General features: G+C 39.5%; 3 protein-coding genes and 1 pseudogene across 6 annotated transcripts; 1 reads left to right on the top strand and 3 right to left on the bottom strand.

Annotated features, from left to right (window-relative positions):
* Positions 1 to 994: 994 nt before the first annotated feature.
* Positions 995 to 2,083, bottom strand: LOC107881861 (uncharacterized). Its single transcript, XM_089051608.1, has 3 exons — positions 2,014 to 2,083; positions 1,689 to 1,920; positions 995 to 1,615 (listed from the first exon to the last, which is right to left on the bottom strand). Exons 2-3 carry the CDS (start codon positions 1,816 to 1,818, stop codon positions 1,164 to 1,166), a joined length of 582 nt encoding a protein of 193 aa, XP_088907734.1. The 5' UTR covers positions 1,819 to 1,920; positions 2,014 to 2,083; the 3' UTR covers positions 995 to 1,163.
* Positions 2,084 to 2,562: 479 nt separating this feature from the next.
* Positions 2,563 to 4,507, bottom strand: LOC103342585 (L10-interacting MYB domain-containing protein-like; annotated as a pseudogene). Its single transcript, XR_016126660.1, has 4 exons — positions 4,346 to 4,507; positions 4,207 to 4,262; positions 3,353 to 3,682; positions 2,563 to 3,243 (listed from the first exon to the last, which is right to left on the bottom strand). The product of XR_016126660.1 is annotated as a L10-interacting MYB domain-containing protein-like (transcript).
* Positions 4,508 to 11,121: 6,614 nt separating this feature from the next.
* On the top strand, positions 11,122 to 17,803 carry LOC103331157 (zinc finger protein BRUTUS-like). The gene is made up of 14 exons (XM_008233765.2): positions 11,122 to 11,332; positions 11,553 to 11,762; positions 12,916 to 13,110; positions 13,212 to 13,465; positions 13,615 to 13,843; positions 14,169 to 14,337; positions 14,434 to 15,540; positions 15,644 to 15,713; positions 15,846 to 16,067; positions 16,144 to 16,281; positions 16,470 to 16,704; positions 16,830 to 16,889; positions 17,010 to 17,150; positions 17,239 to 17,803. Exons 1-14 carry the CDS (start codon positions 11,123 to 11,125, stop codon positions 17,479 to 17,481), a joined length of 3,483 nt encoding a protein of 1,160 aa, XP_008231987.2. The 5' UTR covers position 11,122; the 3' UTR covers positions 17,482 to 17,803.
* A 1,484-nt stretch (positions 17,804 to 19,287) lies between these two features.
* On the bottom strand, positions 19,288 to 25,839 carry LOC103331156 (transcriptional regulator ATRX). 3 transcript variants are annotated; one of them, XM_008233762.3, is made up of 7 exons: positions 25,650 to 25,839; positions 25,458 to 25,537; positions 25,003 to 25,316; positions 24,611 to 24,731; positions 24,094 to 24,530; positions 22,564 to 22,879; positions 19,288 to 20,808 (listed from the first exon to the last, which is right to left on the bottom strand). In XM_008233762.3, the coding sequence occupies exons 4-7, from the start codon at positions 24,716 to 24,718 to the stop codon at positions 19,576 to 19,578; spliced, it is 2,094 nt and encodes a 697-aa protein (XP_008231984.2). In that variant the 5' UTR covers positions 24,719 to 24,731; positions 25,003 to 25,316; positions 25,458 to 25,537; positions 25,650 to 25,839; the 3' UTR covers positions 19,288 to 19,575. The 3 variants fall into 3 exon arrangements, with proteins under 3 accessions (XP_008231984.2, XP_088908660.1, XP_088908661.1); XM_089052534.1 differs by having other exon boundaries at positions 25,458 to 25,534; positions 25,650 to 25,788; XM_089052535.1 differs by lacking the exons at positions 25,458 to 25,537; positions 25,650 to 25,839 and having other exon boundaries at positions 25,036 to 25,154.
* Between the last annotated feature and the right edge of the window lie 297 nt (positions 25,840 to 26,136).

The following is a 26,136-nucleotide window of genomic DNA, read 5'->3' as shown; positions in this document are numbered from 1 at the left end:
AAGACATGTTCGCGTGGTCACCATCTGACATGCCCGACATCAACCCAAACATCATCTGCCACTGGCTTCATGTCAACCCGCTAGCAAGCCCGTGGTGCAAAAGAGACGCAACTTTGCTCCCGAGTGGGTCGCGATCATTGAAGCCGAGATCGACAAGCTCCTAGCTGCCGGTTTCATTGAAGAGATCTCCTACTCGGAATGGCTGGCCAACCTTGTTCTGGTGGCGAAACAAGAAAAGGGAAAATAGAGAGTATGCGTCGATTACACCGACCTTAACAAAGCATGCCCTAAAGACAACTTCCCATTGCCAAGAATTGACCAGCTCATGGATTCAACTTCCGGCAACCAGCTGCTCAACTTCATGGATGCTTACTCTGGCTATAATCAAATTATGATGTACGATGATGACAAGTCGAAGACCTTTTTCATCATCGAAAGAGGGACCTCTGCTACAAGGTCATGCCCTTTGGGCTGAAGAACGCCAGAGCAACCTACCAAAGGCTCGTGAATAAAATTTTCAAGGAGCAGATCGGCAGAACCATGGAGGTGTATGTGGACAATATGCTTTGGTTAAAGCCCCAAGTAGGCAGACCACCTCAAAAACCTCACCAAGGCGTTCAACCCGCTTCGCAATATCGCATGAAGCTAAATCCAAGTAAATGCACCTTGTGTATGGTCCGGTTCTGGGGTACTTAGGGTCCGTTCGGTAACGTTTTGGAGAATGTTTTCGGAGAATATTTTCAGAAAATGAAAATGAGAAAACGAATTTGCATTTTCAAGATTCGAGAATGCGTCTGTACGCTAATCTGGAAAACATTTTCCGAGAACGAAAACAGTGAAAATGTGTCCGGTACAAACATATGAAAATGACAAAAACTGTGAATATGCATTCGGTAACAGTATTGTAATAATTAGTTTCAACATCATAAATCAAATATTTTGTGTAGCACATATCTTATCAGGCTTATTAATAAGCCATAAACATTCTTTAAAATTGTGCAATGGTCAAATTAATTATCATTATCCAATACCTGCATTAGCTAACCCAAAATGGTCTCATGTCCTCCAAGATATAATCTTAAATCATAGATCAAATCTCTCATAGTCTCACAAATATCTAAAATATATGCAATATAAAATTTAAAATCATGTTGTCATGAGCACTAAATAAAATCCCGCCACAAATCCGCTGCGATCTTGTCTCTAATGTCACCCATTTGTGCAATATTTCCTGCAGACATATCTATATTCGGTGTTGTTGTATTTTCTGAATCAATGATCATGTCTTCAACTTGAAACTCTTCAAACATCCTATCACGACGAGCTTCTTTTCTTATAAAATTATGTAACACACAACATGCAATAGGAATTCGTCGTTGCCTTCTCGGAGGATAATTAGGCATCAATTTCAAAATTGGAAAACGAGCTTTCAAAACACCAAAACACCGCTCAATTACATTACGTAATGAGGAATGCCTATAGTTGAACAACTCCATAGGACCCCTTGGTGCTCGTCGAGGTCCTCTATAATCACGCAAATGATATCTCTCACCTCGGTAGGGTGCCAAGAATCCAGGCACGTTTGAATATCCAACATCCACAACATAGTAATACCCTGTAATTTTAATTTATTACTTGCATGACACAAATAATGTACATAATAATTAATTGTAATCTTATGTTTATACCTTCATCTGGAAAAGGAAACTCATTTTCTGGCCTCATCACTGCATCTATGAACACCCTAGAGTCATTTGCAGTCCCTTCCCAACCCGTATAAACAAAAGTGAACATCATGTCAAAAGAGCAAGCGCACATGACATTTTGAGTAATAAGGATCTTCCTACCACGATATGAGGTTTGCTTTTGAGCTGGTGCCCAAGCAGCAACATGAGTTCCATCAATTGCACCAATACACTTCTGCGATAAATTCATATATTTAGAAACAAAATTAAATACCATTTAAAATATATAATTATAGTAATAAAATAAATAAAACAATCAATTTCTTACCTCAAAATAAGGATAATACTTTGGGTTAGTCAAAATTTGAGAAGGTGTTTCCCTCGACTTTGTGGTCTTATAATGCGTCGTGCTAACGCACATAAAGCTCCCACAACACGCTTAAATTGTCTATGAATAGTGTCTTTAGATCGTTGGAAACGCTCAGCAGCCACTCGCATGCGAATACTATGAGACACTATAAATAAGAAAATTGCCACTGCCTCTTGAGTACTCACATTTCTATCATTCTGTAGCAAATTTAAACTCTCAAGTGTGTAACACAACCTTTGGAATACATGTTTGTCCATACGAAACGAGTCATAAATCCTATCTGGATGCCCATTCAACAACTCTTGAACATATTCATGCCCAGATAAAACAGAGTTATGACATGGAGTTCTATCTACATATGATTGCCAATATTCATAAATATGCATACAAATTATCATATGATGCGCCATTTCTTCAAGATCTGAATCACTATCAGAGTGATTGTCTTCATTCCTTGTAGACATGTCTAGTACCTTCAAATATGCATATAAATTAAATTCACAAAAATATGAAAATATGCATACAAATTAAATTCACAAAAATCTGTGAATATGCATACAAATTAAAGTCACAAACATCAAACATAATAACAAGAACAATTCATAAATATCCTCTCAACAACAAACATAAGTAGTAATCCTAAAGACTAGCCAACCAAGCTCTCCTCCTTGCTGCTGGCATTGTAACAAAGATTTTCCTCCATTCAATAAGCACTATCTTTTCTAGCATCTTGTTGAATGTATCATTATCAACGTCTTCCATTGTCTCAACAATGCCTATGCATTCTTCAATCGAATACATCTCCTTAGAGGTGCTAGATGCCTCAAGACTCTTTTCCTTTTCTCGCTGTAATTTTTGACTCATAACTTCACTGCAAACATCCAAATAAGATTCCATTTTATCCCATTTCTTTGGACGACGCTCAGGTGGAGCAGTAGTTGCACACTTTCTTTTTCCTTTACCACTCACAAGCTAAGGGTTGTCACCATCATCATCCAAGTCAACATCGATGTGAACTCCGGTGTTAAGGAAGTTGTTTTCTAACTCACGTTCATCATCGGAGTTAGGAGGAAGTTGACTAGAGGCATAATGCAATTGCCCGGTTGCAGTAGTAGTGTTGAATATCTCCCCTAAAATTTGATAGTGCTCTAAGCCTTGCGTGCGAAATTGCTTCGCTTTTGGCTTACTCTACAAACCATGAAAATTATATTATATCAAATGTCACAACCAATTCTTATGTATCAGAGTCAGTTAAAAATAATAATACAAAGACTTCTATATGATATTATTATAATACCTTCAAGTAACTTGCCCAAACATCCTCTGAGGCAGTCACTGTGTTTGCAACAGGATCCCACCCAAATCCCGTATGCTCAATCAAATCTGAGAAGTCACGATGTACTATTCGCAGCCTATTAAACTTAGATTTAAGTTGTGGAATAGTACATTTTTGTCCACATTGTGCATACAACTCATCACTTATTTCTGCCCAAACTTTCATTTTAAAAGTTGATGTCTGCAAGTCACCCTTCTTCACATGTTCATGCAATATATGTATGAATATTGTCTCATGTCTTGGAGGCCATGACATTTTTTCTTGACCGTCAACATTCTTGGACGCCATATCCTTTTAAAGAAAGAAAATTATGACAACCTTCAATCATGTAATGCACAACTAGAAACTACCGAATAGCCTTCCTAAACTAGTCCAGATTTATTCTCAAATGCACTAAGCACTGTTTCGTCTAAAACCAGAAAACATATAAAGCCAACAATCAATCTATCAATTACATCTAACATCAGCTCCTATTTCAAGAGTTTCATCCTACTATGACAAAGCCAAATGTTTGACTGAAACCAGAGTTATAAAAAGAAATTAAAACCAGAAAATAGATCCAACTCCTTTGACTTAACCAAAGGCAGAAAACAGGGAAAACATTCAATCTTAGTCAAGATCGTAGAAAACAGGGAAAAAAAATTCAATCCTAGTTAAGATCAATTACAAAAAACAGGGAAAAAATTCAATCATTGACATAAACAAAATTTAAATTAAAGTTAGCATAAAGAAAACCCCAAATCTAAACACAAATAACATCATAGTCTTCATACCCAAATCTAAACATAAATAGCAGAAAAAGAGTAATTTCGTACCAAAATCTTCCAGAAGACTGAGCAGCAAGATCTTCCAAGTGAGTGTGAAACGAAATCTGAGAAGAAAAATTTCAGTTCAGATACACCATACAAAAATACCCAAATCTAAAACGAAATATTTTATATAAATTTTTCTTACCAAGATCTTCCAAGAGAGTGTGTAGGAAGATTGCAAGAGTGGGAAGCAAGGAATTTCTCTGTTTCTCGTAGATGAAGGGCGTGTTTCTGTTTTAGACTTGGACGAAGGGATGAAGACAAAGATCAGGGGATGACGATGAAGACGAAGATCACGAGATGACGACGAAGACGAAGATGAGGGGACGAAGACGAAGACGAAGATGAGGGGACGAAGACGAAGCGAAGATGAGGGGACGAAGACGAAGATGAAGACGAAGCGGTGAAGAGACAAAGATGAAGGGACGAAGCGTGCTCGAGGTCCTCTTTGTTTTCTCCGTTTTCCCAAATAGAATTCTGCGTTCTCTAATTTAGAGTTGAGAACGGAGAGAACGTCATTTTGTCGTTTTCAATTTTTACGCTTTAGGCGTGAATTCATTCTCTCAAAACCTTTTCCATGTTTTTGTCAATAGCCCACCGAACACATTTTTTATCCGTATTTGGGCTCAAAAAACAAAAACGGGCCTCTAAATATCCTACCGAACAGCCCCTTAGTGACGCAACAAGGTATCGAGGCATACCCGCGCCAAATCAAAGCCATTCTCGAGATGAAGTCGCCTTCCACAGTGAAGGAAATACAAAGCCTGACGGGCAGAGCAGCGGCCCTCAACAGATTCCTCTCAAAATCTACCGACAAGTGCAGACCATTCTTCAAAGCTTTGAAGAAATGACAAAAAGACAAATGGGACGAAGAGTGCGAAGTAGCTTTCCAGAATCTAAAGATCTACCTTACTTCACCTTCCCTACTCTCAAAGCCAGTTCCTAGTGAGGACTTGTTCGTGTACCTGACAGTGTCCAACTCGGCCGTCAGCTCAGCTCTCATCCGAGAAGAACTTGGGGCCCAACATCCGATATTCTACACGTCAAAAGCTCTCCTCGATGTAGAGACTCGCTACCCAAAATTGGATAAGCTCATTTTGGCCCTTGTGGTTTCTGCGAGAAAGCTGTGACCTTATTACCAAGCTCACCGAGTCATCGTCATGACCGACTTTCCTTTGAGATCAATCCTCCACAGCCCTGATGCTTCTCAGCGACTCATGAAGTGGGCTATAGAACTAAGTCAATACGACCCCTCTACCGGCCTAAGACTGCAATAAAAGCTCAAGCCTTAGTAGACTTTGTTGCAGAATTCACACCATCAATTTGAATAAGAGAAGTGGTCGCAAAAAGAAGGAAAGTTCGAGCGGATAAGACCTCCACTTGAACTGACCAATCTAGAGACATATGGCGTTCTTGCGTAGATGGAGCGTCGAACCCGAAAGGAGCTGGAGCAGGTGTCATCATCATCACCCAGATGGAACCCTGCTAGAGCAAGCTATCATGCTTAGCTTCCCGGCTTCAAACAACGAGGCAGAGTACGAGGCATTGCTCGCTAGCTTGTGCTTGGCAAAGAAGCTATCAATCAAAAAGCTGGCCATCTACTCAGATTCCCAGCTGATCACAAGTCAAGCCTCAAGAGAATACATGGCAAAGCACTCAAGGATGATCTTGTACCTTGACAAAGTCCAAGAGTTGTTGAAGGCGTTTCCCACCTTCACCATCCAGCAAGTTCCCCAGCAGAGAACGCGCACGCAATACACTAGCAAGCTTAGGATCGGCGCTGGATACCCGATTCAGACGCTGCATCCCGGTCGAGCACCTTCACCAGCCTAGCATAGAAGAGGCAGAACAGCCGGACCTGATGCAAATCGATGAGGATCCTAGCTGGTAAGACCCCATCATTGACTACCTAGTGAATGAAAACCTGCCCGATGACAAGTCCGAGGCCAGAAAAATCAAGCAGAAGGCTACAAGATACTACATGAAAGGCGACATGCTTATTCACAGATCATACTCTGGGCCTTATCTCACTTGCATCAAGTACCCACAAACGCTCGAGGTTCTCTGCAAGATACGGGGACGGCGAATGTGGAAATCACACTGGGGGCAAATCGCTTTCTCGAAGGCTCTCGGCATCGGCTATTTCTGGCCTACCATGCGTTAAGACTCCACGGAGTATGCTCGAAGATGTGATCGATGCCAACGCTACAAGCCGGTCCTGGCCTGCCCACCGAGGAATACCATCCGCAGCAGTCTATGGCCATTCATACAGTGGGCCATTAACTTGGTGAGACCTATGCCGACGGCACCTGCCAATAAAGAGATGGTGATCGTTGCTACTGATTACTTCACCAAATGGATCGAGGCCGAGGCTTTATCCTCTACCAAGGAGGCCGATGTTGAACGGTTCATTTGGAAGAACATTATTTGCAGATTGTTGCCCGCAATCGATAGTCACCGACAATGGTACACAATTCGTGGGCAAGCAGATCACCGCATTCTTCGCAAAGTATGACATCAAACAGCACTGTCAACACCCCGATACCCGCAAGGCAATGGCCAAGTAGAGGCAACCAACAAGATAGTGCTGGATCTGCCTAAAGAAAAGACTGGAAGGCGCAGAAGGAAAATGGGTCGACGAGCTGCCAGGAGTCCTATGGGCTTATCGCACGACCAAAAGGAGATTGACCGGAGAGACACCATTTTCCCTGGCCTATGGGACGAAGCAATCATTCCCCCACACATCACAGTCCCTTCCATGAGCATTGAGGTGGGCGGTCTAAACCAAAGCTGCAAGCGGATGAAAGTCAACCTTGATCTGCTAGAAGAAGAACGAGAAAAGGCCATTGTTCGAGTTCGCCTACCAGCAGCAGTTGACGTCCTACTATAATAAGAAGGCCAAGATCGAGTTTAGCCACTGGAGACCTTGTGCTTAGAAAAACTTTCATCACGGCACCAAGGCAAGGATCAAAGAAGATGAAGCCAAACCGAGAAGGCCCTACGTGGTCAACCGACCGGGCGAGGAAGTTACACCTTGATACTCTTCGCACACTTGACTCCTAGCAGCAACGAGCCTCCTGTACTTCCATTAAAGACGAACTACTTTTGATATTACCTTTATTGTTAATTTCCTTTATTCAATAAAGCGATGTATTCACACCAACATTAATATAAGAGCAAGCTTTTCAATGAAGTACTTTTTTGAGCATTATGTCTTACGAACATACACATGCCTGCAGCAAGCCCCATCTCCATTGCAGACAAGCTGCTCCACGGCACAAACTCAATAGAGTCTTTTTCGAACGCGTTGTGTCCTTGACATACGCTCGCAGCGATAAGCCTCATCTCCATTGCAGTTGCTTCACGGCGCAAACTCAATGGAGTCCTTTTTGAGCATTGTGTCCCTAACATACGCTCAGCGACAAGCCTCATCTCCATTGCGACAAGCTGCTCCACGAAGCACGAACTCAATGGAGTCTTTTTCTAGCATTGTGTCCCCGACATATGCTCACAGGCCACAAGCCTCATCGCTATTGTAGACAAGCTACTCCACGAAGCACTAACTCAATGGAGTTTTTTTCGAGCATTATGTCCCGACATATGCTCGCAGGCGACAAGCTTCATCTCCATTGCAGACAAGCTGCTCCATGAAGCACGAATTCAATGGAGTCTTTTTCGAGCATTTTGTCCCGACATACGCTCGCAGCGACAAGCCTCTTTCCATTGCGGACAAGCTGCTCCACGAAGCACGAACTCAATGGAGTCTTTTCGAGTATTATGTCCTCGACATATGCTCGCAGGCGACAAGCCTCACCTCCACTGAAGACAAACTACTCCTCGAGTACAAACTTCATGGAGTCTTTTCAAGCGTCACGTCCCCGACATAAGCACACAGGCGACGAGCCTTACCTCCATTGTAGGCAAGCTACTTCACGAGTACAAACTTAATGGAGTTTCTTTCAAGTGCTGTATCTCCGGATATACACTTACAAGATACAATGAGAATTGAAGTTTGAAAGACAACTGAAAATTCCATAACAAAGCGGCCAACAAGCACCATCTACTCAACAGCCTCACCTGCCTGCTCCTTCGCATCTGGCCTAGCCTTATCAGCTACGCCACCTTAGGAGTTGTCTTCCTCCATTGCAGCTTCATCTGTTATCTGCTCTTCAACTGCTTCTACACCCACAACATTGCTCTGCTCACTTTGAGCAAGGGGCAAGTTAGGATAGAGCTGCTTACCGTCTTCATGTTCGAGAGGGCAACAAGGAAAATCACTATTCCTGCAATCCAAGTATCCCAGCTTGTACACATTAGCAACAATCTCATGTTTGGATGCCTCTATGGCTTCAACATGAGTGTCGAACTTGACCAGCTGAGCTATCACCAACTTCTGGATCGGCAGTTCATGCAACTTAAGGACTCTTTGCTTGAGCAGACGACTCTTTAGCTCTCTTGGCGTAATTTGCAACATTAAGTCACTCCGCACTTGACTGTTCAGGGCTTTGCAGACGAGTCGTGATTGCTAGAGATGTACGCTTCTCTCGTTTGATCCCTGTGATCGGCACAAGCAACTCAAACCTTGCTTCTCAACAGCCTCCTCACAGGGTAGATCATGGGTTTTAGGCGGTTCAAGCGGATACCGAGCAGTATATCCCGAATCTCCTGCATGCCATTGATCTTCTTACTGTTCGCACTGACGAGGCGCTTGATCCTAGCAGATGAAGAAGCAACTCCCATAGGGACATTCTCAACAGACGAGACCCCCTTACGGAAGACTTGCTCGTGGAAGAATGAGGAAGCTTGGTCGAGGACTTCTCCCGCTCAACTAGCAGATCATCTAGGTCCAAGCCATGCAGCTCCCATCTTTCAACATCTTCGGCTAGGGGCAGGCCACCAGCCTCCTTCCAATGTTCACTCAACAACCAGCGCAATCCACAGAACCTAGCAAGGATGTTCAAAGCTTGATGAACATTGGTCGTGTCCGAGCCGAGATCGAGCTTCTTGTGGATGTCATTTTCTACAAGCATGAGACAAAAGTCAGTCAAACACACAGCAAAGAATTCCATGGCAACTGTAGCAAATCAAAGGGATGCAACTTACCATCACAGTAGGTGAGAGGAATGAGCGGACCATCGCCAACCTCCCCTACCCGTTTGCCGCTGACTTCCAACATGTCCGTGCTCCACACATGATCGCCTTGACTCATACTGTTCCTAGTTCGTGGCACAAAAAGAAGAAGGAATTGAAGCAATTTCAATCAACCACAAATAAGCAGACCCAAACGCCACCTGCTCCGATGGCAGGCGGCTTGCCTCGGCCCGATTCTGGTGGACAGCCCAAGTCAAAGACCAGTTGGCAAGTCAAAGCCTCCTCCATTCAGAGCCCAAATCCAAGGAGGAAGCCCATTACTGGACAGCCCAACAAACACTAGCATCTTCTACATGCCACCATGTGCCATGCAGAAGTTGGGGGGCATTTGTGGGAACCGAATTAAATCATACCCTAGGTCAAATAATTCCTTCCATTTGGGGATTATTTGACCTAATTGGGAATTACTCAACTAATTGGGAGTTACTCAATTTAATTGGGAGTTACCCAATTAAATTGAGAATTACCTAATTAAGTTGGGAATTGATTTGATTCCTACCCCAATTCCCAATTAAATGATGAGTTACCTAATTAAATTAGGATTTGATCTGATACCTACCACGATTAGGGATTTGATTTACCCTAATAAATCAAATCCCTAATTAATCAAATCAATTCCAAATAGGGGAGGAATAATTCCCTTCCATCTATGGAATTATTCATCTGAAACCCAAATCTCCGAGACCATTATAAATACTTAGCTACGCACAAAGGTCAAGGTACGTCTAAATTCCTACTGAAACTCTGCAGAAATTATTTCTGACAAACCCTAGCCACCACTTTCTTTCTCTCTCTGACACAAGGCTCCGGTCACCACACAAGGCTCCAGCCACCCGGTTTTCCTTGAAATACCCTACCTAACTTAGGCATCGGAGGGCCTTTGGCCAACACCCCCCGGGTGTGATCCTTTTAACCCCGATCTGTTTTGCAGGGAGAAAAAGAAGTAGAGAAGACGAAGGAATCTTAGAAGAATATTCTAGTGGGACGAAATTTGCTCCCACAATTAGTTAAAATTTAAAATTATGAGATTGCACATCTCAAACATTCCTCCAAATTCTAATCATGATTTAATAGCAAAACTTCCCAAATAATTCCCTTTTCGCGAGTCTACCAACACCATGCATCCATTATCGATGCATATTCCATCTATACCATTCTATACCCATTTATGAGCTCCACGTATGCATTAGCTAAGTGCACCACGTCTCATTTTTAAATTTATTCAGGTTCTTTGCTTAATCTGCTTGTCGTTATGGTAGAGTCGAACAATAGATGACGGTCATATATTCCTGCAAATATATATGTTATTGTCCTTGATTAGCTGTCTTTACCAAACTTGAAGTTTCTTTATGAGTTTTTAGAGTTCTTAGCATTAGCAGGCACCCGCTTTTGTTGACAAATGAAGTATAAAATCTAAAAGCAGTAGGGCCTGGCAAGAATCATGCACACTTACGACTAGAAAATCATCTTATGATGCATGCATATGTAACCAAATTTGTTATAAAATGGCAATAATCATGCACGCATCTTGGATCACTTGAATGTCTGTTCCTGTTCATGACTTGATCTCTTAATTATACTTGTTTATTAATCCATGTTTGGGTAAGCCGTGCCCATACAAAAATATTGACTTCAATGTCGTGTCCAAACTCAACCACCAAGGCGCACACCATGTCAACTATATAAGCTTCCCTTCCCCCTGTCCTCTCTATTAATTGCACTTTAATTGTAATCAACAATCCAAAAGCAAGGCAAGATGGCAATGTTGTTAATGGATGGAGACATGGTTGATTATTCATCTTCATCCAAGGGAAACTCACCACTTTCAGTCATCTTGTTCATTCATAAGGCGATATGTAATGAGCTTGATGTGCTTCACCAGTTGGCAATGGGCTATGACATGGGACAACATGCAGCATTTTCGGAGCGGTTTCGTTTTCTCCAATCAATTTATGATAACTACTTAAATGCCAAAGATGAGGTACGTACAGCTTCCAATAGACATGTACCTATGTGATTTAGTACATACATTTAGAGAAAAACTTGTGTCTCTGTCAAGTGACATGTTGACTTACTTCCAAGTACCGTCAAGTTAAAACATGTAAACAAACATGTTTTAACCATGCGGCCGGCTGTCTCCCTACCCAAGTTTTTCTATTACATTTTGGGGTTATTGTTGTGAACAAATTTTGGAATTGCAGGTGATATTTGCAGCTGTTGATACACGCGTGAAAAATATAGCACCAACGTACTTCCTTCAACACGTCGGTGAAAGGTCTCTTCTTGATAATCTGTCTAAGCTGCAAAGTTTTAGCATACAAAATGAGGAAACTTTCTCAAGGGAGTTGGCGCTTCTTACAGGAGCCTTGCGAACCTTGGTTGGTCAAGGCTTGGCAAAGGAAGAGGAGCAGGTATGGTTTTTGGTTTTTATTTTGTTGCATTCTATAATGATATTGTGAAGTATTTACAACTATCACCAGTCAATGATATGCGTTTTCCTTCCTTTTCACTGGGGGCCCACAAAAAAAGGAAAGGCATATCATTGACTACGAAATTGAATTAAAAATTTCATGTCAAATGGCACGTGTTTTACTGGAAAATAAGAATATGGAAGATCAAGAATCAAGATATATATTTTAGTGTATGATAGATTAGTTAATTCATTGGTGACACAGGGTTTTTGTTCTACGCCATTGTTTTCTTATAACCTATAATAAATACCAGCGTGGCGCCACGTCTTAGTTGACTAAAAACAGTGAAGAATATAAGATGATGCGTCTGGTCTACTAAACTACTCCATCGAGGACAGATTTCCCTAATTTAACAACTATATATGAGATCTGTGCACCTCAGTGGAGAGTGACTGAAAGAGAACGGTTGTAATTATAAACTAGTATTGGTGATTACAATTAGATGACTTCTCGTTTGGGACTGCTTTTGTAGGAAGCTTGTTCCTGATCACTTTTTTAGAAACATTTCTTTATACTAAAGATCCAAGTGTTTTCTAGAAAAGCACTTGGAAATGAATCATGAAAAACCACTTAGTTGTGAGAAACACTTTTAGTTTTTCACATAAATGCTCACATAAATGTTATCGGGAGTGCTTTTAGTTGTCAGAAAACACTTTTAACCCATTCAAAAATAATTTATGATTTTCTATTTGGCTGATTTTGTTGCGTGGATGATTTATGCGGTGAACCCAAAAGTCACTCGTATGAAATTTTCCACTCTATATAATAATCATAATCACATCACTTTAGGCAATGAAAAATGCTATTTTTCACAAACAAAGTCCATTACTAACGTCATGCTTTCAAAGTTTATTATAACGACACATACGTACACGTCTGTGCACATATATGCATGCACCCTAGTGAATCAATTGTGAGTATGTGTTTCAGTATAAGATAAGTTTCTGTCTCACACTGAGCTTTGTGTATTTGCAATATGCGTATGTATAATGTTTTTATAAATGTCTATCAAGTTTTTTTTTTTTTTTTTTCGTATCCTGGAAATTGAAGTGACAATATTATAACCTTTTTGTTTGTCTTTTCACTACATCAGGTCTTCCCTTTGCTTAATCAGAACTTCTCAGTTGAAGAGCAGGCATCTTTAGTCTGGAAGCTTTTGTGCAGCATCCCAACAAGTGTAGTGGCTAAGTTCCTCCCCTGGTTGTCATCCTCGATTTCGCCTGATAAATATCAGGATCTGCACAAGTGCTTGAGCAAGATAGTACCAGAGGAGAAGCTTCTCCAACAGGTTATCGATTTTTTCACTGCTAATTTAAAGCTAGCTTTGTATTCTTTCAGGTTGTTTTTGACCAAGTACATGCAGCTGATTACATCTTTTGTTTATTGAAGGTCATTTTTTCCTGGATGGAAGGGAAAGACTCTCCGGCAAGCATGATATCTCCTAAAAAAGATGGAGCATATTCTGTATCTGAGTTCACTGGAGAGCATCCAATAGATACTGTAATGCTTTGGCACAATGCTATTAAAAGAGAGTTGAATGAGATACTTGAGGAGGCCAAGAAGATACATATTTCTGAAGCATATGACCTTTCGGTTTTCAGTGACAAGCTACATTTTATTGCTGAAATTTGCATCTTCCACAGGTCCTCTAAAACATTAGCTTGTTTTACATTATTTATTTATTTATCAAAATAATTCTTAATTTTTTGACACAAATGCTTTGATTAATTTGCAGCAATGGATTTTATACCCTCTTCTTTCATTTGAAATACTGTTTCGTTTTCTGTTACAGTGTTGCTGAGTCCAAGGTCATATATCCTGCAGTATATGGAAAAAATTTATCTTTCCAGGAGCACTCAAAAGAAGAAGGTGTTTTCAATCAGTTTAGGTGCTTGATTGAAAGTATACAGAAGGCAGGAACAATCTCATCATCAGTTGCTGAACTTAATTCAAAGATATGCTCACATGCTGATCAAATCATGGAAACTTTAAAGCGGCACTTCCATGATGAGGAAGTTCAGGTGAGATCTCTTAATTGATAAAATAGCTTTTGGAAAGTTATGCAGCATGCTCCCTGTAATTGTGCAACAGTAGAATGAACCAAAGAGACATAAACAAAAAAAATTATTTACAAGTTTTGTATATGATGCATGAAAGTGACTGGCAGATGACCAAATTTCCAAAAATATTCTTATCTACCCTGCTTCTAATAATGTAGAGATGGTACCAGAAACCCTATGGTTCTTTACTCTTTGCTCTCAATAATTACTACTGCATGACTACAACCTGTAGCACTAAACACCCCTTTTGATTCCTGAAAGCATCAGCTGTGCTCTGTCTGTCTAGGTCCTTCCACTTGTGCGAAAGCACATTAGCATCACAAGACAACGGGAACTTCTGCATCAAATATTGTGTGTGATGCCCTTGAGATTGATTGAGAGTGCCTTGCCATGGATGGTAAACTCAATGACTGCAAATGAAGCCAGGAACTTTGTCGAAAACATGCAGCTGGCAGGTTCTGTATCTTTCACTTTTATGGCTAGTTGTGGCATACATACTTTTCTATTAGTTTATTGTTACATAAATTTTCTTACAAATTTGTTTGATACAGCACCAGCATCAGATATTGCTCTGGTCCAGCTCTTTTGTGATTGGGCTAGCAAGCCATTTAATGACAGCTTCTGCTCAAGTGCAATAGGATGCTGTTATGTCAAAAGGTTCGGTAATCATGATGAAGAATTTGGTCAATCATCACATACCTGTGCTTCTGTAGTGTCGACTAGAGACATCTGTTGTGCTGAATACCAAGAGAGCAATGCTTCCAACTCTCATGGGTCCTGCTGTAACCCTTGTCCAGGACTAAACATTAACAATCTGGGAGTTAGCTCCTTCTCTATGGTTAAGTCAAGTAGTTCCTTGCATCTCAACTCCATTGCTCCATATCATTCAGTCTGGGAAACATATAATAGCTTTTCGGCTACTGGACTTACAGAACAGCCAATTGATGTTGTTTTTCAAGTTCATAAGGCAATACGCCGTGACTTGGAATATCTAGACAATGAATCTCAAAGACTCAGCAATTGTGATGAGATATTTCTTCAGCAGTTCATTGGATGTTTCTGCTTGTTATGGGGCTTATATAAAGCTCATAGTGATGCTGATGACTATATAGTGTATCCGGCATTGGAATCCAGAGATGCACTTCATAATGTGAGTCACTCATACACACTGGATCACAAGCAAGAGGAACAGGCATTTCAAAATATTTCGGGTGTTCTATTTGAGCTTTCACACCTTCACGCAAGTACGATAGGTTTTTCTAGTACCCAATGTAGTGAGTCTACTGACCGCGTGGAAAAGTACTATGAGTTAGCTATCAGTGTTCATGTAATGTTCAAGTCACTAAGAATGATGGTAGACCAGCATATGTCCAGGGAAGAGCTTGAACTATGGCCGCTATTTGGGAAACACTTCTCTGTGGAGGAGCAAAACAAAATGGTTGGTTTCATACTGGGGACTACAGGTGCTGAAGTGCTAAAATCTATGTTACCATGGGTAACTTCAGCACTTACTGCGGATGAACAGAGTAAAATGATGAATAACTTCAAGAAAGTTACCAAAAATACAATGTTCAACGAATGGCTTACTGAATGCTGGAAGGAAACTTCATTCTCAACTTCACAGACTGGAAAGCTTGAAACTAGGATTTCTCCAAAAGGTTTGTGCTTGAAAATGCTGCAAACATACAGATATCCTACATTGGTCTTGTTCCCTTTTGCATGATTCTATATTTTTGTTAATTCAATATGCTAAATTTCAAGGAAGCCTGCGGCGAATAGATCACACGTTCAAGTCTTGTAAGAAGAATAACTTGAAGAATCTAATGACTAGGTTAGTATGTTGGTAACTATGTGCTTTAAGATTTCTAAAATTATTATATTGTACATGAAACATAATGATTTAATTAAGTATTCATGCCCAGGTCATATTCTCTATTTATAAACTACTCATCTTCTATCTTAGTTACTGGATGGCTGCTCAGCAGAGTTTACCTCAGGCCTTAGCAGAGGATAGATTTGATGGTGACGATTCAGTGGGACAGTCACCAGAATTTCGAGATCCTGAGAAAAGAGTGTATGGTTGTAAGCATTACAAAAGGAACTGCAAACTCCATGCTGCTTGCTGTGGCAGGCTGTTTACATGTAGATATTGCCATGACATGAGCAGCGACCACACAATTGATTGGTAATTTTCTGGTGATATAGTTTCTTGTCAAGTTGAGCCATTCTATCTAGATGACATTTTATTATTTTTACTGCAGGAAAGAAACAACAGAAATGATGTGTATGCAATGTCTTAATATTCAGCCAGTCGGGCCAATATGCTCGACGCCTTCTTGCAACGGATTCCCAATGGCTAAGTCTTATTGTAGTACATGCAAACTTTTTGATGATGACAGGTACCGAAGTTTATTCGAAAATTTGTTCTTGTAACTTATCAATTATTCAAGCGAGTAGTTTTGAAGGGTGCGAAATAATAAGATTTGCTTATCAGGAAACTTTGTTCTTTATGGAGATGATACTCTTCTTTATATCAGTAGACAGCAACTATTTTCTGGTTTAATATCAGTTACTTTTTCTTTCTCAGGAATGTATATCATTGTCCATTTTGCAATTTATGCCGTGTTGGGAAGGGCCTCGGCATTGATTATTTTCACTGCATGACTTGCAATTGTTGCTTGGGCATCGGTTTGGTGAACCACAAGTGCCGGGAGAAATGCCTAGAAACTAACTGCCCTATCTGCAATGAGTTCTTGTTCACATCAACTGCAAGCATTAGAGCTTTACCATGTGGCCACTTTATGCATTCAGCTTGCTTGGAGGTCTTTATTCATCTCACATGAAAACAATACATGTTTTACTATTCTTTTTCAGTTTTCTCTGTTATTGAATAAAGATTTAAGAATAGTCATTGAATTAAATCTCACACATTCTTATGTCTGGCTAGGCCTGCTCTCAGAGCCACTACAGTTGTCCAGTCTGCAGCATATCTTCAGGAAATACGACGGTAAGAGAGTTCATAGGCTTATTATGTTCAATGCCTGATTCATTTCCTTTGATTCTGTTCTTAGTTTCAGAATGCTCTCTTTATTGCTGTTATCTATTTTAACCGTGGACTATCATGTAGATGGCATCGGCTCAGTCCTCAATTCTGGTTGGTGGAGATGAGACCATGGAATTTTTCAACTGTGATCAAAGAGCTGAAATGAAGACCTCATGGACTAACACAAATCCTGAAGGAAGATTCATTGGCCGCGCATGGTTTTGGGTAAGGCTAAACTTGCTTGGTTGATGTATGGTTTCTTTTTAACGTGCATAATCAAACATGAAAGAATATTTCTTTCTTTTGGCTGCAGGTAAATATGCTGTATCATTCTGTGTTACGGTTTGAACTCCACAATGTGAAGCATCCTCGGTTTCTGCAAGGATTAAAAAGAGGGTTGGAGAATGCAGTTGCAGGACAGAAGACCAAAGACAGGTTCCTGATGTGTTGTCTGGCGCTGTGTGTTTTGGTGCTGTTTTGTGTCTTAAGTGCTGTTCTAATTTTACTTTGGTTCAAGGCATTGGGGAGGAACAAGTACAACATTTTCATGTGGTAGATTGTTGCATCTCTTTCCTAGAGAAGAACTCAAAACTTCAGTTTTCAGATTTTTTTTGTCCAATAAAGTCCCTTGTAGTAGGCGAATACCGGAGTTCGAAATTCTGATTTTCGTTTGACGAGTTTGAAGGTAGCAAACCTTTGTATATGAGGTTTGGGAATTAAAGTCCTCAAAGTGTGCAAACTGCGGATATTGTAATAAGGCATTTTTGGCATGTCTTTAGAATATGGATGTCCATGATTACATTACCTACTTTTGATTTTGACACATTTTCGACAGTAATTTTTATTTTGGTAATGGAATAAGAATGTTACTGGTGTGAGAGGCTCGAGTCATTCGCATATGGGACTGATTTGTGTCATAGGTGAATCAGTGATGCATCAATAAGCAAGGTAACGGTGGGCTCGTTAATACATAGTAGGTAGACCATAAGTCATACAATGATATGGATCTCAAGTTATTTGGCTTGTGTTAGGATAGTTAGGTCTTTTACTTGATTTTATTTTATTTTTTTCCTAGTAGAGTAGATTCATTGATATAAAGACAGATACAAGATTACACAGGAATTGCAGACAAGAAAGTAGAAATAAAAAAAAATAAAAAAAACCAGTGCAAGAACAATGAGCAAACTCCATATGTAATTAAACCCCAGCTCACTCAGAGTTGAAGATGACAGGATCCATAAGAACTCAGGAACCAGTGCTAAACAGAGATCATGTGGAAAACCAACTCTGAAGCATCCATGGGACTGGAAACACCAAAAAGTGAGAGCAATTACCACTCATATTCCACCTTGATTTTCAAAGGAAGTCACAGTATCTCTAGCAACCCCCTCACGATCCGACAACACCAAAGGAGTACAGTCCCCTTCTATTGAGGGATCCCTCAAATAATTTTATTTGAGGGACGCCCTTTAGGGTACCCTATAATTTTTTTCTCAATAATCGAAACCATCTATTTTTTAGGTCTTCATTCATAGATGATCCTTACAAAAAATTAGACAAATCTGAAACCGTTTCGACATCCAATTGTGTCTTACAAAATCAATGAACACGGTGCTTCAAGAAAGTACTAAAATTTCAATAACTCAATTTAGTGGTCAAATGATATCGGATTCAAGTGATTTTTTGTAGAGATGATCTTTGAATGAGTATCTACAAAATAGACGGTTTGGATTAGTGAAATACAATCCGGAGTGGGGCCTACAAAGGGTGTCCCTCAAATAAGCTTATTTGAGGAATCCTCAATGAAAGCTCCATGTATATATATATATATATATATATATATATATTAAGGTCTCCTCGCTAGTAGCACCACTGTAGTGGTGCAAATACTAAATAGTGAGGAAGATAACAATAGTATAGATTATTTAGGAATTTATGTGAGTGACAACTAATAAATTGGGAACTTTAGATATGTAAAACACCTCACACATGATAATAAATTATTGGCTCATTTTCCAATAACTTAAGACGCTCTTGTTTCATAAGATGCCGGGTTAGAAACCTTCCACTCCATCTCTTACTCATTTTTAGCTTATTTCTCGCAGAGTAGGGCTACACCTAACCTTCTTCTTTGACTCACGGTGGCGCCCACAAGGTAAAATGAGAAAGTCGAAACCAAGTTGATGGATGAGTGTTGAATTGGTGTCGAGTCGAGCCTATAAATAGAGGAAATGTGTAGTTTAGTTGAGTTCTCTACTACTGATGGAGGAAATGCGTTGGTATACTTCGTATATAAATAGACGCAATGTATGTCGAGACTCGAGATGTAGTACACCATAGAGCGAGAAGTCCCCGGAGTGTATATCAGAAAAAATATTTTTATTTAATATTTGTTTTCCAATCAATTTAACTATTCCATTAGGCCACATACACAAACTCAAAGAATTCTTTGAAAAGTCATTAAACAGAAGACGAAATAAGATGGAAGCATAAATGGTGGCATGCGTGTACAGACTCACCTTCAATAAAATACAGAAACCTGATGAGGATACACAGACAATTACGAAGAGGGCCCCGACTTCAAAACCTTTCTACAAAAACCACTATTCACTACTAAGCTTCACACTGAATAACTAGCAATGGCATGCTACTATCTGTACATATTAGGTCGAAATTGATCGTAAAATGAAAACCGATCTGTTGGTGCCCCAACTGGCTTTCTCGGAAGGGCTCTTGTTAGTGCTTCATCAGAGGTTATCCATGGTGTTCGGTCTGGAACAGAGGGATAGTTGGGATAGGGAGGCTGGGCATATCTCAATGAGGGTAACCCCATATCAAAGGAAGGATCAAAATGTGGCTGCAGCGTAGAAACTCTTGACCCAGACTCTGCATAGGGGCCGCTAAGAAATCTATTATCAGCAGGAAAATTTGATCTAGTATCAACGGAAGGACTAGTGACAAATGGTTCAGCAGCATTAGCGGGAAAGTTTGGTCTACTCTCAACATAAGCATTGGGGATGAATCGATCAGTAGCATTAGTAGAAAAAGTTTGTCTTGTCTCTATGTAGGGACTGGGGACATATCTATCCGCAGCATTCATGGAAAAGGTAGGTCTCGTCTCAACAAAAGAGCTCGTAACAAGTGTTTCAGGACTATACCTTCCAGACCAAGAAGAACCAAGGAAGCTACTTTGGGTCGCAGCTTCTTCAACTGCAAAATCAGTTGGTAGTCTAAAAAGCCCAGCACAACCAACAGGAATCTCTACTCTGTCTCCAGTTTTCATAGCAGCAGGAATAGACGGTTCAATGGATTTATGTACAGATGTACCGTCTACTAGTGGCAATCTAGTCATGTTCTGTTGTAGTGATAGCTTTGCTTGTTTAAGTGCATCCAGTACACCACCCAAACTATCCTGCGAGTTATGAGGCACCAATGCATATAGGTCGCTTCTGCTCCCTGAAGCATTTCCTTTATGGAAACCACTGCCTGCGCCAGAAGAAGAGGCATCTGATGAGCGGTTGTGGGCTGATCCATGCACGAGTGGGTTAGGATGGGAGCCATGTGAAGGGTGACGAGCATAGTTTTCTAGGCTCTCATGATTTTGCTTTCCATTTTCGGTAGGGAATGCAAATTCTTCAACTTGTGACGGAGCAACAGTGCTTTTATTCAGCTGATCCTGCAACCCTCCCATATCTACATGTGAAGCTGGTAGGAAACCATTTTGCTGAATTTTGAATGTTTCCTTAGGTAGGCAAACATCTCCTTCCTCTGACTTTGTCTCTTGAGCCTGGGCAACCACCACCCCAGCAGAACATGGCGTTTGAGTCTTGATCTCATCTCTTTCCTCAGTGATATCAGAATGGTTCCCAGGGTCACATGAATCCTATATGACCAAAAACCCACCAGGTTTAGTGCATTAAGATTCCAAACAAGAGGATAATTAATGAAGCAACTTCCTAGGTACCGAAAAAAAAAAAAACAGTTATTGACTAATGCAACCAATGACTGTTTAGAAACAAATGCTACTTGTAGCAAACCAGACATCACGAGGAGAACAACGCCTACTGTATGTTCATTTCCAGACAGGTTAAATTGGTTTCATCTTATTTAAACCCAAAGAAAATCCTCACTCATACACAAAATACATTTCTTTAGAAGACTTGAGGCTAATGCCGTATTTATCAATATTCATTCCCAAAATAATCGCTAGGAGCAAGTGCCTCAAAGCCATGAAAACAAAATACAAAGCTTATGGTAAAGTTGTCTATTTTAAGCAGGATACCATAAAACAACACCAAGCTAACATTGAATTAACAGGTAAATTCTTGGTTGATTATCACTTGACAGAAACCTGAAAATACAACCTGTTAACACAAATAATAACAGCCAACTCAGCCTCAAACACAAATGACTCGAATTTGACATGAAAAACATGTATAACTAGTCCTGTATGAAGCTAACATTTTATTCCATACCTTCACCTAGTACTGTAAGCAGCTGACTAGATTGTTTTCATTTTCCTCTTTATGGGAACAAAGGCAATGGGTATGTTTATAGATCAAGGAGAGAATTAGTATTAAGTTTCCAGTTCACAATGTAGGTGTCAACCCAAAAATAAAAACAAGCTCCATTAATAAACATTGAGCAGAAGAGGCAGCAGTTATCTCTGATTATCCAGGTTCTGTTTATGATATTGTTGAGTCAGAGTTTGGTGATTAACAGGAGTCAGATGTTATACTTGTTGATGAACCTTTGGATCACTTGGAAGATAGACTGCTGAATATACACCTTCCTCATGTATTTTATTGTAGCTTGACAATTGGAAATTTATTACAGTAGTTTGTTGAAAATTAGGAAAACATTTTCCAAAGAGTTTGATGAGTAAAGAAAAAGGTAAGAATTATATATATATATATATATATATATATATATACACACACATATATCAGAAAAGGAATTGATACAAGGTCTCGAAGATAAGGCTATACAAGAAATTCCTGAATTCATTGTTGAAGACGACCCCATAACCCTAAAGTCCCAATTCCTGTTGCAATTAGTGATAATAAAGTGATGAGTGTGCCATTGATGATATTTTGCAGAGGTAGTGATTATGTAAGTGCTGACATGTAGTTAATAGTTTTCTGATGATGATGTGGTGGCCCCTCAAATTGTTATGTGCTGTTGATAAAATTATCAATTGTGATGACTTGTATGTTCAAATTTCAGCTTAAGGAGATAAATAAGTTCAGTTTTTAGCTTAAAGAAATAAATAAGTTCTTCAGAACTAAGTGACTTCAACCAATTAAATGCTGATTGACTATCAAGCATACTCTAAACCTAAGCTATGCAATACCAAACAAACAGTTGAAAATTATGATATTTTGAAAACACTTTAAAGAAACATGTACTGAATTATATTGCATCACTTAAATAGGTCAAGCATGCCCCAAAAAAAATGGGAAAATGGTGCAATCATGCTCAATTCAAGAAGACTAACATATGGCCTAGCACTACATAGCCCAGAAGGGCATATATTACAAGCATTAAGCCGATATGCAGAACAACAGTGATAAGTTTTTAAGTCAAAGAAAAAGCATTTACATGGTTTACGACATCAACAGTTTCAGATAAAGCATACCGGTGTACTGGTGTTATTTTCTCTAAACTTCTCTTCCCATTCTCTTTGAGCCTTTTCCATCTCTTCATTTTCACAAATAAGTTTCGCCTGATGTTCTAGTGCTTTTTCCATGTCTTTGTCTCTTCCATGCCCATTGAAATCCAGGTCACTATCTCTTTGATTTTCTTTGGTCCTTGGGAGTGAATCATTGGATAAAACCTTCTCTTCTGGGAATTCAGAACCTTCTCTCAACTTCTCAGGTCCACCATTTGAGAAATTTGGAAGCCCTTCTGAAGAAGCACCAACTCCATTTTCATGAGAATCAAACTTGTCTGATCTGAAAATTACAATCAAACCATCATACTTAAAACTAAGAGTTATAAACTTATAAAGAGCTCACGCACCAAAAAGTTTCACTTGGAAAATCTGTTTTCTTTCTTTATTTTCCATTTCCAAATTTATATATTGTATTATATTGTTGGAAGAATATCATATAATAATAACTTCATGAACGTTATGATGTAAATCTAGCATGGATTGTATATCAGCGACTGCAGTGTTTATAACGCAACAGATGTGAAATGACAACCCAGTTAACACCTTTCAGACTGTTACATATAGTTGAGGCTGCCTCCATTTATTAATTATTGAAAATAATATAACATTTCAAAATCTTTTAATTGGATTACACTCTCTTGTCTTTTGTTCCTTGATTCTCATATAGCATTAATCATGTTTCGGTTTAAGAAAGAAATCAAAGCTTATATGCCCAGTGTTTTGGCTTAAGAAAAAGACAGACAAAAGCTATTGTTAATTGATTTACTTACTCGTATATCCATACAGTCCCCTTATATTTTATATCCTATAGGTCGATCAGATATGGAAAAAGACAGACAAAAGCTATTGTTAATTGATTTACTTTCTCGTTTATCCATACAGTCCCCTTATATTTTATATCCTATAGGTCGATCAGATATGGATGGTTAATGCGAGCAATAGGTGTTAGAATTTTATATGCATATCAACCGATCAAATATGATTGAGGGACGAATACACAAGTCCTTACTTTCAACTTCTTTCAATTGCTTTCAAGTGTGTATATATATGGAAACTCATTAAAGAGGATCTTCCAGTTTTAAGAAAATAAATTACCACATTATGGGATCACCCTCCCCATAGAAAATCAACACTTTCCAAAGCCTGTTTTCAATAAATAAGGAATGATGATAGAATGACTATCATCACATTACTTTGTTTATGAAAACCATTGCATCTGCCTACTTATTTAAAGAAAAATAGATGGCTAAGGGTTTCGGTTTTAAATTTTATTGATTTATTTTTAATGAATGGTACATGAAAGTAAAAGTGAAAAAGTGGAGGGTTCGTTTCATTGGACCACAATGTGGGTCCCCACAATGTGCTCTTTTTCTTATAATGAGGACATCCACATTAAATAATTCTCCTAAATCCATACATGCATATATCAAACACACAAGCTTTGTATGTATTTTGCACACACAAATAAGAGTAAGGTAAGCCAAATATCCAAACCTTGTTTCTTTGTGTTTTATCTGGCGGCAGGATTTTCCAAGGTGGTGTCTTGGTGAGGAGAAACCAATGGATGAAAAACTGCTACGTCTTCTCACGGATAGATCCTTACACTTTTCACGAGAACGTGGAGAATCAATGCGGCCTTTCCAAGACAAGCTTCTACCAGGTATGAGAGAAGAATCAGCATCAGAACCTGAATGTTCCTCCTGTTCCTTTCTTCGGACCTTCGAAAATACAAAGCTCTCCTCTTCATTTGCCAAGCTATTTCCCACTTTAGATCCCTGGTGCGTTTCCTGATCAGAGCTTGAATCAAACTCCTCCTCAGAAATGTCACTTATCCCCTGGCTCTCCAAAATGGCAAGAACATCTTCTGTGGCTTTCTCAGCCATTTTTCTTTGAATAGAAACAATCTTAAGTTGCTCCTCCAGTTCTACTACCTGAATTGTTTACAAAAAAAAACTATTATAAAAGTAGTACAAGAGAAACTCCATAGACTTTGCCATAACATTAAATATACCATTCGTTCCAGTTCATCAACTCTCTGTCTTGCACTTTTTGAAACAGACCTCTCGGACAACAACCGTGCCCGAAGAAATTCAATAGTCATTGCAGTGGAATCCTCCATGCCCAAATTACTCCTGATTTGTATGGAAACTATTTCATTAGCACCAAAACGAAAAAGCATAAAATCAACAAGAAGAAGAATAAATTGTTGTGTGAATGTGCTTATGCATATGTATATTCTTTAAAAAGGAATAAAAGAATAAATCACTCTTTCAAACAACCCATAGTTGCCTAATTGGCTGACCCCCTATGAATTTTGATCTGGATCGAGCGTACTCAATCACGGTATGGTATCGATCTGGAACAAAAGATTTAACGACTCAGTTCCAGAAGCGAGAACAGTACCTGATAGAGAACGTCGCTGCTACACAACAGTACCTGACCGCCGACAGCAGACGAGCAATCGAGGGCACATGAGGGGGAGTGCTATAGCTGATGAGGCACGTTTGATTCTTGGCCTCTTGGAAGATATTGGGTTCGGAGAGGATTTTTTTGGACGAATAGATTCCAAGAGGTGGTATGGGTGATAAATGGATAGGCGTAAGAGCAGTTCCAGCGGACAGCCCAGCCAGGCAAAAGGCTCCCTGGTCTCCCAAAATCAGCTCCAATTTCTTTGCTTTTCTTCAGCTCTCTTCAAACTCAAAAAGTAGAAAGGCATGCTACAGAAAAGAAAATTATTAACCAACATAGAGACGGAGATAGTATAACACATCCATATAAGATAAAGGACCTCAAACATTGAAACCCTCATATCAAAAAACCCAAACCAAAGAAATGAGAGATGCCCAGATGATCCTTACCTCTGATCTTGCGTGTCCTGATTAGAATTGTTCATTTTCAAGAAAGATTAAACAGAACCCCCAACTTCAAAATTGAGCTGCTGCAATCATTGAAGATAGGGAATCACTTCAAATTACAGAGATTTTAACATCAAACGAATGAAATTGAAGAGCATCCCGATGACAAATTGCACAAAAGGAAATTTGGCTTACCTTAGAAGGAAAGCTCCATCAATGATGAACCCTAACGGGGACTTTTACTCACTGTCGAGAGGGAGTTGGGTCCGTTGAGAATGAACAGAGGAAGCTTCTTTGTCGCGACCATTTGAAGAATGACGGTGCAAAAGCAATAAGCCAATGATGCTTTGGTCCTTGGGAAAAAAAAAATGATGTCTTTGGTCCAATTGGGACATTTCCCTTTTAATTTTTCTTTTCTTTTCGCCTTAATTTTCTTTCAGTGATCTCGAAACTGAGGTCAAAATTTTGCATTCCCTGAAAATCAATGTCTCACCTTGCCCTATTGATTAATGTTTGATATTGATATTCCACCGTCACCTCGTCAAAATTAATAACATGAGTATGATGTTTTAGTAATTGGAATATTTATAGAAATGTCACTTAAATTTATACATCAGTTTTAATTTGTCACTTTAAAAAAAAATTTAAGCAAAATGTCATCTTAAGTTTTCAAAATTTATGA

The sequence above is a fragment of the Prunus mume genome, linkage group LG5, assembly GCF_029339155.1.
Source record: "Prunus mume cultivar Tortuosa linkage group LG5, ASM2933915v1, whole genome shotgun sequence".
In the NCBI taxonomy this organism is placed as follows: Eukaryota; Viridiplantae; Streptophyta; class Magnoliopsida; order Rosales; family Rosaceae; genus Prunus; species Prunus mume.
The sequence above is the reverse complement of the archived record's forward strand: the minus strand, read 5'-3'. Positions and strand labels throughout refer to the sequence as shown.

Excerpts from the sequence above, each read along its gene's own strand:
- LOC107881861 (XM_089051608.1), bottom strand. The coding sequence starts at position 1,818 with ATGTGCGCTTGCTCTTTTGACATGATGTTCACTTTTGTTTATACGGGT. Across the intron at positions 1,616-1,688 it reads GTTTCCTTTTCCAGATGAAG|GGTATTACTATGTTGTGGAT; the intron begins GTATAAACATAA and ends TTAAAATTACAG.
- LOC103331157 (XM_008233765.2), top strand. The coding sequence starts at position 11,123 with ATGGATGGAGACATGGTTGATTATTCATCTTCATCCAAGGGAAACTCA. Across the intron at positions 15,541-15,643 it reads AACTAGGATTTCTCCAAAAG|GAAGCCTGCGGCGAATAGAT; the intron begins GTTTGTGCTTGA and ends CTAAATTTCAAG. Across the intron at positions 16,068-16,143 it reads AGCGACCACACAATTGATTG|GAAAGAAACAACAGAAATGA; the intron begins GTAATTTTCTGG and ends TTTTTACTGCAG.
- LOC103331156 (XM_008233762.3), bottom strand. The coding sequence starts at position 24,718 with ATGGAGGATTCCACTGCAATGACTATTGAATTTCTTCGGGCACGGTTG. Across the intron at positions 24,531-24,610 it reads TTGATGAACTGGAACGAATG|GTAGTAGAACTGGAGGAGCA; the intron begins GTATATTTAATG and ends TAAACAATTCAG. Across the intron at positions 22,880-24,093 it reads ATAAAACACAAAGAAACAAG|ATCAGACAAGTTTGATTCTC; the intron begins GTTTGGATATTT and ends TGTAATTTTCAG.